Raw genomic sequence first — 13,541 nt, 5'->3', positions numbered from 1 at the left:
TTCTGATAATTCCTGAATATAGGTTGTTTAAGCTTATGAACCCATTAGAGAAAGTCAAAATACAGCCCCTTATAGGAGAAGTATAAACTACAAGACAATAATCATTTCTGATAGCTACTTTATATGTACTGTACGTATACAGTACAAGTTATATGGGTCAGGCAACTCTGGTTCTGGAGTGCCATAGTATCTTGTGTTTTATGTGGATAATTCTCTCCACGTTTTGTGTGGATAATCGCAATCGACACAGGAAGTGATACCAGACTGCTGTGTGACAGAACAGATCAACTCAAGGGCAAGACTAAGCACAATACAATGATAGAATGTGATTAACAGTGGCAGTCTGACTGCTTAATAATACAGGAATGAGCCAATTCGTAAGTTCATTTGTATGAGCTGGAAGAATTCTGTCAGAATTGCAAGTGGCTCTTTTCTTTACCTTCCCTTCATTATGGATGTTTCAATTGAGTCATGCAATTAATTGCAGCTTTCCAGGCAGGCAAATAAAAATTATAAAAAAGTAGTGTACACAATTTGGCTCTGCTTGTGGTTGCGTGCAGTTTGGTTTTAAATGATTTTTCGTCAATTTATTGAAGGATTTTTTTATTCCAACCAACAACCCCCACGCAAAGAGGTTTTCATGAGAAAATGCCCCAAAAATAGTTTTGCTATTTTCATCTGCTTAAATCAATTATTTTAACATAAAAAGCAAATTGTTTTACTACCTACTGCATTTCAGTAAATCATGATGTGTGTATCTATATTGCAAATAATTGACCTATTTACAGGATTCAACCTATATTCTACAAATGTAAAGATTGTTATGTAATTCCAAGTTTAAACAGGTAAGGACTGAGGTGAAAGCGACAATCCAAATTTGATCTTGCTTCAGTATTTTAGTCTTTTAAATAATATGGCATTTAGACATTTTCTGTTAACCTTAAAATACATTCATTGAAACTTTTAATTTACCTCAGGAGTTTATGTTTGACGATATGGGTAAATCTATTATCTTCACTCCAGCTTTAGCATTCATGTAGATAAAAAGGAGACGTCTTTATTTGCAGGAGGTGGTTCAAAGCAATGATTCACACGTTTTCCAGTGTCAGGAGGTGGCACAAACTATAGCTTGTTTACTGAGATGCTGTGTTAAGTATAGTGGAGCAGACAATGCTTTGGGTTCATAGCAACAGGTAATGCAGTTGTGTTTGAGCGACGTTTGGTTTTCATTGTTATTTTTCATTTGCTAATAATCTTTATTTTGTGTAAAATTGAGAACAGGTTATGAAACTCTGAATGGTAGCAACATTTCTGATTTGTTTTATTTATTCAATGCAGGTTTAACTGCCAACTCGAACAATTGTGTAATGCAATTTCCAGTATGCTAATACTTTAGGAATATTTGTACAGTAAGCAAACACAACCAATTTAATTAAAAAGCAGAAGTGTAGTAGTTGGCTATAGAAGTATGAAAATATCTGCTGAATCTAAAGCTATGTAAAGTTTAGGGAAGGAGCTTCTAAAGTACAGCTACGGAAGTAATTCTACAGCCAGGTAAATGCTTTTATTGACAGTACATAGTGTCTTGTACACAACTTGTTTATACATTATTAATAAACAAACAGCATTTTTAAATCTCTTTTCCCCTCAATTAATTTCCCTGAATATTCAATTAAAAAATCCTAAGCAACTCATGCTGTAAAAATTCCCAACAAGAGTAATGTCTACGAAAGTGTCACCTCCCCATCTATCCTTTGAATGTATAGCTGACTATCGACTGGCCAAGCTACTGTTTGTGTGATTAAACCATGAAACACTGAGGCAGAGGTTGCAGCCCTCCCCCTCCGGGCACAGCTAGCCTTGACCTTCAGAAGCTGGCGGACACACATGTATAACGATGAAGACTGCTTTGTACAGCATGCTACAGGAAGCACAATAGAATGGAACATGTTTAACTGTGATTGTTATTACATTTTTTTTTTTTGTATCTGCTTAAGACACCATTTGTGTGTTTGTGTGTTGTGTTACCTACTATTTCATTATGCAAGTCTGTTTTTACATTCTCCCTTTTGGTTAAATTCATATAAATCCAACCCAAATATAAGACCAAAGCATACCCGGGTGGTAATGGTTGTACAAGTTTGGTTTATTCCATGTGCTTTTACAGTGATATAAATAATGACCAAAATTACAAAATCTTTTAACTGGAAGCCCAAGCATATATACATTTATTAGTTGCAGTGAGGCCACTATTTACTTTCCTTCATTTTTTAAAATTTTGGTACCATGTTTTCAGAGCTATTTACTTCAATATTTACTACGTACATGTATGAACAATGAAAAGGCAAAATATATACAAGAGAACCGGTATTGTTCAAGTAATGTAATACTGTATTAATTTTCTAATGGGGTGTGGCGTGAATGGTATGGAAGGAAGAATGGGAAAATAAAATTTAAAAAAAAACTAAAACAATACATCACAAAAATGAATGGGTGGTAAATTGGGGGGGTGGTTAATATGGCGCTGCGGGGGGGGGGCTTGGAATATGGTGTGGAAACAAACAAAAAAAAATGGAAAAATGATTGGGATGGGGAGGTGAGCATGGAAAAAAAAATGGTGGATGCAAAAATGGGGGTAACAAAAAAGATGGAAAAATGAGGGGAATGGGGGGTGTTGAAATGGAATTTTTTTTTTTTAAGATTACAACTGACTTGAAGTACAGTTCAGCCCAACCATACATTATACATTTGATTCTCAGTTATAAACCAAGCTAACTAAGCCATCCGCACATTCATTATTTATTTATTTTTTTTGGATGACAATGTTATTGTTAAGCCCAGCTTAGATTTCAACATATCATATAAAAATAATGTAACATTAAGACAATGTTAGACCATAATTACACAATAATGATAATAATAATAATAATAATAATAATAATAATAATAATAATAATAATAATAATAATAATAATAATAATAATATATTAAACATTAGAATGTTTCACAAGATGAATATTAAAATGGATGGCAATCTTTTTTAAATGGTTAACCATCTCCCATAAGGCTTCATCGTGCACACTGCAGTTAAATTCTGTCTTAATACAATTTACAATGTTTCAATCCACATTAAAGCGTATTGATACTGTAGGTTGGACAAAAGTGGTTAAATGAGCAGACTAAAATGTTCTCTTTCAGAAGAACGAAAAAAAAAAACAGCTCTAAATTTGTCACAAGCTTACTGCTATATAAGCAGATTCATAAACACAGATTGTGTAAACACTAGGCTCATTAATCCACGACACCAACAATATATCATGAAGAGTCCACTGTTTGTTTTCAATCAATTTTTTTTTTTTTTTTAATGAAAAATAACTTTTTCTGCAGTCACTGTGAGTACCGTTTTGAAATACTTTGTGCAACACATTAAGTTATTAATGGCGTCATGCTCTGCATCCACCAATTAAAGAGCTGATCGCCGGGCACTGTATTGTATATACAACTGTAACAACTTATCCAGTGTATTCCAGAAAATTCACTGCCATAGCTGGAGGGGCTGCACACTTGCTGCTTTGAAGACTGCCATCTTCATCAATCTAGCATGGACTTCAAGCTTCTGGCAAGCTACAGTGGATATTTTAAGCTACAGAGTTTCAAAATGAAAACAAAAAGTTTTTTTCAAAAAAACTTTTCATAGTAAAAGAACCTTTTTTTTTTTTAGTTTTTGTTCTTATACTTGTATACACAGTGTTGTTCTGAAAAGTCATTTTTATAGAATAGTATACTAGCCCCGATTCAAACTTTAACGACACAATTCACGTTATGTTTTTATTTTTTATTTTTATTTTTTTAAATAAGAAAGATGAAAATAAACTTTTTTATTAAGTAAACAATATGCTGGTAGAATACATTAGCTTAAACTTCACATAACAACAAAAACTGTTTAAATCAGGGACACATTAAAATGAATACTCTTCGAAAGACATGTTGTACATTTATCTCAGTCAAAAAAGTTGGATTTGCTACATAGTTTACAGCAAATAATCCTTTATACCAGTTTAGTTAGGTTCATTTTATTGTGAGCAGTACAAGGAATTGGTTAAACCTCAGATTTTTCTCAATTTCTCACCACAGATAACCAAACTAAAGTAGAACATTTGTTGCTAGTGATGAATGTAAAAACACTTTAAAAGTATTATCAGCTCTCAGCAGCATTAAGGTTTTTTTCATTCAGGCAGTTGGAGAGGGCTTCAGAAATCCCACAAGGGCTCGAGGGAAAAAAAAAAAGAAGAGGAAAAAAAGAAAACAGGAGAAAAAGAAGAGCTAAACTGCACTGATTTAGGCCCTCTGACAGACTGCCTTTCAGCAAGTCTCAGGACAGTCCTCATGCGTCAGTGTCACTGCTGTGCCACTGTGGGAGGAATGTCAAGGAGAGAGACAGTGGCCTCATGCAGTGGTGAAAGTAAACGGTGTGAAGTCACTCAAGACAGTGCAGGCTTCCTTTCAACTGGGTCAAAGGTCTCCACAGGGGAAGCGCTGAGCTGTCACTACTGAGAGTGCAAAGGCACACACACAGAGGAGAAGTGGACATGGGTTTATATTAGAAAATAGTGGTCTCATACTTAGTGTTGATTCCTCTTTTTGGTTCTTGCCCAGGTTCCACAATCCACGGCACATTAGCGTGACTCTTTTGCTCCATCGATGGTGGGTCAATCTGCTGTAATTCAATACACAATATGAATAGATCAAACTCTGTTATAAAGTAAAAGCTGAAAATAGGTCGATTGTCCTACTGTTTGCAGTAAAAGATTAAAGATTGTGATCTACCCTGGAACTATTCTTGTTTGTTTATTAAAAATAAATAATCCTGATGCCTTCCAAATACCAAGATACCGACAGCCTTTGGAGATTTAGTTATACTATTCATCACTATTTTTCATCTTATTCCATTACATTATTAGTAGTTGTCCTTCTTGCACTGCAGTGCAAAGAGTATGTGTTTTGTTTTTATTGCACCTTCCTTGTTGCTTTGTTGTCTGTGCTCTGCTATAGAATGTATTAAAATAAAATTAATGGGAGTGATTAATTTTCCCTTGTTGTCTGTCAGAAGTGGCTAATTATATAAAGATGCCCAGAGTGACTGATTAGTGGATTACTTAATTCATCATGATAGCTCAGGACATGTTACTAAATCCCAAATCATTTTCTGAAGAAACATATTCAACATTGTTCTAATTGATTTAGGTTTTTCTAAAAAGTTGATATAAATGTTAATAATTGACAGGTATCTCTGTATTAAAAGACATCATCAAATGAAGTATGTTTTTGCTCCCTGACCACAGCAGTGATCATACAGATAATAAGGCAGTTATTTCTATTCATTTGAACATGAACATAAGAGAGAGGGAAACCAGGACAGGGAAACAAAGTAATGAGCGAGTAAATTAATAACACAAAAAACACAAAGAAAGAAACAAAGGAAATTAAAGAAGACCTGAAATTGAACTTTGTGAGGATGAAGTCGTGAAGGAGGAACAGGAGGGTGTGGAGGTCTGTGTGGGGTGTAAATGTGACCCAGGGACCAGCGGCTAGTTTGGGGCATAACCTAAGAGTGGAACAAGGGCAAAAAATCACAGAAAATCAAGAAAAAAGAATCAAGAAAATATGAAGTGTAAAAAATGAATAATTGGTAAGGGCTTAGGATACACTATGCAATCAACATAAGATGGTATGGAAACTAATCAAATTTTGTCCCTCATTCTGTTTACTGCAGTACCACTTCTGGTGTAAAATAATAGCCCATTCTCTCCTGCTGAAAGCTCTCTTTTTATGCATTTAACTACCAGACTACAGTTAAACTGGGAAAATGTTGTCAAACTGTACAACTAAAATAGTTCTCCAGCTACTGGAACATATCAAATAATGCATGTAAAAAAAACAGGTCAGGGACATTGTGCTGAATAATTAAATAATTAATTTTACTTTAAATATATGACCCTTTGAAATATATTAAATGTACCTGGCTAGGAATTCAGAGAGATACAGTAGGGATACAGAAGAGCAGCTTCACATGTAAAAGTCTTCCTGTACTTTCTAGCATCCTAGGTTACTGTTAGGTAATTGTTTTAATATTACTCAGATTAATTAATTAATTAATTAACCACAGTTAACCACAGTTAATTAAAAGCATTTTTTGAATGAAGCTCCTATTCCACCAGGGTCAAAATGCCTATTTGATGGGACACAGAAATCCACTAAGGAAGGCTGGACATATTAAGTGGTCGTTTTCTTCTGACTGCTTGGAATGCATTTCAGAAACCCACATGGTATGCAAGAGCATCCTTTAATAGGTTTCGATTTAAATAGATCCTGTTTGTGCTGGAAAGCATCCTCACTATCTTGCTTTCCCCAAACTCTGTACTAAAAAAAAAAAAAAAGTGGGAAGCATAGCATGGATGTTTTGGGATTGTGGAACAGTTATATAAGCATATATGAAAACCTGAAACTAATTCCTGACCAACTTCGTCTACAGTATAAGGGAAGAATATGCAAGCAGCCTTAGACATTGGTATTTCATTCTGTATTTGGCATCACAGCCTCATTTGTTCATAACATATTTTAGATGACTCTCTTTCTAAAAACTGTTCAGTCTTTGTGGCGTCCAGCCCTGGTACTAATGTTACGTTTATAACTTCAGCTGCTGTATACTGATGAGTGGATGTTGGATATGTGCCTGTCAATGTTATTCCTGGTCAGATGGTTAAGTAACTTATTCAATTATTTTAAACATGATCACATTTTGTTAGATTACCAACTCTCACCTGCGCATTAAAGATAATTGAAATCTAATTTGGCACCAAAACAATTTATTCTGCATATAGTGACACAGTTGACTGATTTAAACAGAAGAAACCTTGTGCAGGCCAACTACTACAACACCAAGCCTACTACAACTGCAATGACGTCAAAACTGAACGATGTGTCTTCACTTAGGACACACCGGTCACCAGAAAGACAATGAGACTGGGTGCTCTGTGCAAGAGGAGTAATATGAATGACTCCATGAGACTGACATATAGGAGTTTCACTATATATTCATAAATGAACACAATAGTATTTATGATTTATGAACGCTGTGTCTTCATTTAGGATGTAAGTGTGTTAGGATTTGTACATAGAGTCTTTAAAATTCATTATTCAGAGGTATTGTTGAAATCAACTACTTACAGCAATCTGAATGCACTGAAAAGTGTTGTACTGTACATTTTTTATTAGTATTTGTAGGGATGAGATTCAGCTTGAAAGTGTTGAATATCCAGTCTTAAAAATAAATTATATTCTCATTTTGTATTTTTATGTGTGAGCTTCATTTGACAGCAAAGCATGAACTAAACTTTTACTATGCACATTTTTTTTCAAATGAAACAGTGAGGCAGTTTTCTAGCACCAGTATTAACAAGCTTCAGAATCCTCAAGGGAAAACTGACATACAATTAATTAAAAACATATCTTAAATGTACTATGTGTGTGTGTGTGTGTGTGTAATATATATATATATATATATATATATATATATATATATATATATATATATATATATATATATATATATATATATATATATATAAAAGATTCCTTGTCTTTTGGAGGCTTTTTTCGTGCTAGTATTTTTTTTTTTTTATATAAATGACTGATTGTCATTCAAATAGGTTCAATGAGGATTCTTCTTATTACAAACTGTAGGAAAATTGCAAAAGCTGTCGCCCCTACTCTAATGCTGCCTCATAGCCAACCTGTCACACAGTAAACCTGCAAAAAGCAGCCATTTTTTTCCCTGCAGCAAAACACAATCTATTAATAGCTAGCAAGGCCATAAAGGACGCCAAAACCCTCATTTCAAAAGCAAAGATGAAAAATGTCATCATTAATCGTCCTTGTTTCGGGGACTGATGGAACAGGAAGACTGAGTGTACCATTTAAAGAAAGGAAACCTACTCTTTATTAAAAAATAAATAAATTGAAAAAAACTGACCAAGACACATAACCAAATGTCAATAGCAAAGAATGGAAAAAAGGAAGATTGTAGGACTGGACAAATGGATTAAGATATGACATCAAACACGACAGAGAGATGGTCCAGATACAAAAAAAGAAAGAATGCATAAAGTCATGACAATGAGACCAGGTGCTCTGTGCAGGACGAGTAATATGACTGACACAGGAGTACCATCTTGTAAAACATTCAAACCTTTTTAAGTTTCACTATCTATTCATAAATAAACACTTGAACACAATAGCATTTATGATTTATTTCACCCTCCATTATTATTTCAGATTCTTTCCTCTTTGTTGTGGATCCTTACAAAACAGAAGCTCTTCCAACTGATGATAAAGTTGGCTGAAACATGTTCTTAATGGACTCATCCAGAACCACAGACTTTTATGATTTTATTAAGAGGCAGGAACATGTCGAAATATACATACTTCAATAAACAATCAATGTATATATCTCAATACTTACCACTGACTTTCGAATGCCAATGCGGGGTTTTGGGATGGGTTTGGCTGGTTTATTCTCAAAACTCTCTGGCAGTGTAGATGAACCATGGCCACTTTTTCTGGCTTGCAGGGCTAGTTGATAAGCCACCTCAAAAGCCTGCCCTAGCGTCAAAATTATTTCATATGCTAAATTCTGTAAAACAAAATCCAAACAGAGACGGTGTTCAAGTTCCACTCAACTGAAGTGTCACACAGGACCAGTATTATTTAAAACACTGAAGATAAATAGAAAGCTGTTTTCTCGTGCATATAACATGTGCTCAGGGAAATATCCCTGTTTCAGATGCTAAAAGCTGTTTTTGTTAAACGTGGAATATAAACAAACATTGAACTTAACAAGTACAAACGGTTTGGATTTAAACCACAACATTAATAAGATAACAAAATAAAAATAAAAAAAACAGTTCAGTGAATTATTTTTATTAAAAAGCCAATGCCGGAATAATATATATATATATATATATATATATTTTTATTCAAACTGTCTCCTGCTCTTTTGATCTTAAAATAGGACCCAAGGACTGACACTCACCACATCAAATGCAGTGAAAACGTGGCAGTAGTGGTGGCTGGACTTCAAGTCTTTTGTGATGTAAGCGAACGTAGAGAGATCATCCGGATCCTGGGCAGCACAGGAAATATTTCGGATTTCATGTTCAGCAATTATATTCTGTCAAACAAACAGGAAAAATGACCCATAAGAAAAAGCTTTGGAAGGACTAGTCCAGTACAATATTCCCACAGCAATAATTCTATTTTTATTTTAAGCGCCTTGAAATGATAACACAATCCGAGCAGAAACTGCTTATTCAAAATTGTCACCTTGGGGGAAAAAAGACCTGTATACAGTATTCTATAAAGCTTGTTCCTATTTACAAGTTTAAAATCTTGTATCATAAGCATGAAAATTAATCACGGTGTTATAGCCCCCAAAAGGATATATTTAGTTACTCAATTTCACAAGCCTGTCATTAAAGTTATCAGATAATTGGAATAAAATAAGAAAGGCAATACAAAAAAAAACATTAGGCAGTATATCATTAATTTCAACCCTCCTTAAATCTAATATTATCACACAATAATGGTATTTTACTATGGTGCACAAAATCCATCTTGTTGTTAAAGTTGTGCCATTGTTGTAGTGGTCTACCCCTGAGTTTTCAAACTGAGATGCAATTTTTATTTGACACCTTAACAATTGGACTGACTTGCCTTATTCGAAGCATCAATGAACTTGACTCCTTTGTACGAAACAGAAAGAACAATTGTTGGAATTTTCTTCAGCAGTTCTGTCGACTTCTAGGAAACGCAGAGATAAAGAAAATACAATCACAATACAGCAAATACAAAAAATAATGTAAAGCAGCAGATGATACAATAGTTCAGAATGTATAATTTTAGTTGTATGGCTTTAGACAGGCCCAAAAATGGCCACAAAAAGGCAACATAAACTTTGAATATAATATTTATATTATATGTCTATCACTCCACACAGCACAACACCAACTAATAATCATGCCACCTGCCACACACACATACACAATAAGCCATTCGTTTACATTTCCAAAAGGGCTGTTTTTTTTGTTTATTTTTTTTGTAAAGGTTTAGGACTAAAAGGTAGTCCTTAAAGTCATGTCAGTAATGTTTTCTAAATGGCAATACACTGCTGCCGTACAAATGACATGACCAAAATCCCATACCGAATGCAAACAGTTTTTAACTCTTATTGCAAGAAGCTTGTAAAAAGGAGAACCTGAGCAGAGTAACAGTATCAGCATTGGAAAAATGAACTTAATATACATCCCTTTTCAATCCAGTCAAGTAGATGCACAGCACTGCACACTGTCAGGAAGGTGTGTGGGAGGCTTTGACAGCACTGTTCAGATGATGACATTCAGATTGTAAGTTATTTGAGTTACTTAATTTCCATTATAGATGCCTCAACTTCTGCTTTATTGTTGCCCTCATGTACCTGTGAGTTTTTTTTTTCCATTACAAACTCTCTCCTTTTTAGTTTAAACTGAAATGGTAGTACCAAAGGGTCAGAAAAGAAAAGACTGAACTTGTATCCAGACATTTCAAAACAACAACCTGATATTGAATCTGACACTCACTCTCATTTTTGCACAGGCATCCTGGGTTGATTCTGTTCCTCGCAGCTCTTTTATCAACATTGAGCCCAAGTACTAAAAATAAAAGAGAAAGAATGTTTATTAGATGATGAAACCATTCTCTTATAATGGGTTCAGCAATGATGCAGAGATAAAAGTTTAATGATACGTTTATTTACTACTCAAACATGGGTGTATTTTTTTTGCAGGCATTCAGCTAACAGCTCAACAAAAAAGATTAGCTTTTTGTCAGTCACCAACAGCAGATAATTAAAGCTCTATAGCCAAGCACACTAAAATAGTAGCCTCATTTACTAGTAATACATTTATACCATTATGGGTTAATTATGACAATCTCCAACAGACAGACCAGTCTGACTGTCCTCCTGGGAAAAGTGCATCAAGTCATAAAAATTAACAGCATTTACAAATGCTGATGTCTTGATCTGTTTTCAAAGTAAGCGCATGTCCCTTAGGCCTGGCATGTTCTAGTTTCAAATCTTTCTTGTTACCATCCAGTTTTATATAGCTTAATACACTTAGGCAGCAAGCACCCATCTGTCTTCCAAATGTACAAACAAGTCTGCCATTAACTAGTGTATTCATACTGTGCTACAATTTTAATATATGTTAATGATTCCTTTTTTAATGAATCCATTAAATGAATTAAGCAAGATTACAGTATGTGCAATTGAAGACCATACATACCCTGTGGTAGCCATCATCTACTAGTCCAAAAAAAGAAGAGATTGCTACTTTTTTTTTAACACACAGGTCAAATGCAAACTTTTGTGTTTTATTTATTTGTTTGTCTGAAAAGGGAACACATTTCTAAATTAGGAATATCTTTACTGTAAATTGCACAGTACAAAAGTGTTCTTTAGCTCTGCACCTGTCTCTGTATGTTCATTAAGAATGTCATATGCTACTCTTCTTGCCAAACTGACTGTACTCAGTAGCAGGACCAACTGTGATCTAGAATCAGCAGATGCCAATCTCCCGCTACAGTGCAAGAAGATGCCAATCTCCCGCTACAGTGGAAGAAGATGCCAATCTTCCTCCATGGCGGAAGAAGATGCCAATCTCTCTCCATGGTGGATGTACTTTCCAAGACATCCAGCTGAAAACTTGACAAAATGTCAAAACATCGTTGCAAGATATTGGACGGGCTGTTTCTACTGTGACCCTCACCTAAATAAAATCCTAATTCTGCTGAATTAAATGCATACGGTTGCTTCTTGATTACATTTCTTAACTGTGTGACAGTATACCTTATCTGCTCAGCAGCTGTTTATTTAAATTACTTAAGCTGTTATAAGAAGTAATTTCTTTATCTGAATTCCTTCTGTTTCACTTGGCAGTTTTATTGAAGTTTGAGATAAAGCCTTTTCTATCCAATTACTATAAAACTTTTGTAGATTATTGGTAAATTGTAATAACAGTACTTGTTTAAATCTAACAAAAAGTTTACAAAATATGTTCTACATACTGCATGTGTGATTGTGAATATTTTGTAAACCTGTTCAGGCATCTTAGCATTTGAACAATACTGTTAGGTATTCACATACAATATTCAAAATGTTTTTTACTCCCGATTCTTCAGCAGAGTGACAGCTATGTTCTGGACACTGTACAGGTAGCTCAGAGCCATAACATATGCCTCTGCGCCCCTGTGGCTACACTTTGCACAGAACAGCTACTGCACGGTATTCATACAGTATATTTTGATATAAAGCAACAGCAGCATTCATTTTATTAATCTAAACAGAGAACCCAGGCAATTATAAAAATAATAGCTACTATGTTTAGTACTTGACATTCTATTAAGATTATCCTTCTTCACATCAGGGGATTTGCATTGTTTGTGTCTGAACTTGAAGACTGATTTCCAAACCAAAGTGGGGCAGTTTGTCCAGGTGAATTGGAATCTGAATAACCATTCTACAGTGTATGTCCGCTGTTCCATGTTGTGTGCCATTGAATTAGAGATTTATAAACAAGATTAGTTATGTTACATATGATACTTACATATGCTTCATAATCACATGACTGAAAAATGAGTTTTTCTGGGTGATGCTGCCAGTACTGAACAGGGGTAGATGAAGTGGCTTCATTGGGTGGTCGCAGCGTAATTGGCTCACACCACTCTCCTGCCTGAAATTTGAGACACCACATACCGTAAACACATACATACATACATACATACATACATACATACATACATACATACATACATACATACAAATATCAGCATCCAATCATGTTATTTCTTCAGTAGCAGTGTAAAACGTAAATGCTGATCAGAACAATACGTAGACATTTTCTCCTCACACAGGCCAAAGAGTTTTTGTTTTTTAAAAGCATCCCATCAAGGCAAGGTAGAACTCTGTATGCTTATAATGTTTTAGTACTGCTTGTTTTTATGACTACTAGAGTGGAATGGAATATATGACAGGAGATTTAAAAAAAACAAACAAACATGTAATCCATATTAAGCAACATTACTCTTTGCCGTTCAATCTTATAACAAATGCTAATCCAGGATGAAGAAAATGAGCGATACTGACCATACTGACTTGTGCCATCTGTCTCTCCAGCTTTGACCTTGGAACATCTTCAAAGTAGTTTTCATTTCGTCTTCTCCTTGCATCCGCCTGCATGATAATTTGAGGGATGTCCAGTGAGCCACCGGTAGTGTACGTGCTTTGGCTAAGGGATGGGGAGAGCTGGGGAGGTGTGTGGTTTCCACTTGGTTCCTATGGAGTGAAAGAAATGAAGAATCATCTCAATGTCACCCACAGAACCAAATGGTATTGCACTCTTTAGAATCTGACTGATTACTAAAGGTAATACATTCTGAATAAAAAGCAG

General features: G+C 34.8%; 1 protein-coding gene across 6 annotated transcripts in view; it reads right to left on the bottom strand.

Moving 5' to 3' along the window:
* Window positions 1-2,986: 2,986 nt before the first annotated feature.
* LOC121319655 (ankyrin repeat and sterile alpha motif domain-containing protein 1B-like) overlaps window positions 2,987-13,541 on the bottom strand; it is a 220,645-nt gene continuing 210,090 nt past the window's right edge. For 2 of the 6 annotated variants that reach the window (XM_041257296.1, XM_041257297.1), the window contains 8 exons: window positions 13,238-13,426; window positions 12,699-12,824; window positions 10,674-10,745; window positions 9,772-9,858; window positions 9,092-9,229; window positions 8,522-8,692; window positions 5,495-5,605; window positions 2,989-4,717 (listed from right to left, as the gene is read on the bottom strand). In XM_041257296.1, coding sequence (XP_041113230.1) covers window positions 4,601-4,717; window positions 5,495-5,605; window positions 8,522-8,692; window positions 9,092-9,229; window positions 9,772-9,858; window positions 10,674-10,745; window positions 12,699-12,824; window positions 13,238-13,426 — 1,011 coding nt within the window. In that variant the 3' untranslated portion in view covers window positions 2,989-4,600. Of the gene's footprint in view, window positions 4,718-5,494; window positions 5,606-8,521; window positions 8,693-9,091; window positions 9,230-9,771; window positions 9,859-10,673; window positions 10,746-12,698; window positions 12,825-13,237; window positions 13,427-13,541 lie in introns of all 6 variants that reach the window. The other 4 variants (XM_041257294.1, XM_041257292.1, XM_041257293.1 and 1 more) reach the window with 4 other exon arrangements.

This window comes from Polyodon spathula, chromosome 8, assembly GCF_017654505.1.
Source record: "Polyodon spathula isolate WHYD16114869_AA chromosome 8, ASM1765450v1, whole genome shotgun sequence".
NCBI lineage: Eukaryota > Metazoa > Chordata > Actinopteri > Acipenseriformes > Polyodontidae > Polyodon > Polyodon spathula.
Note: the sequence above shows the minus strand (reverse complement) of the source record. Positions and strands in the feature narration are given on the sequence as shown.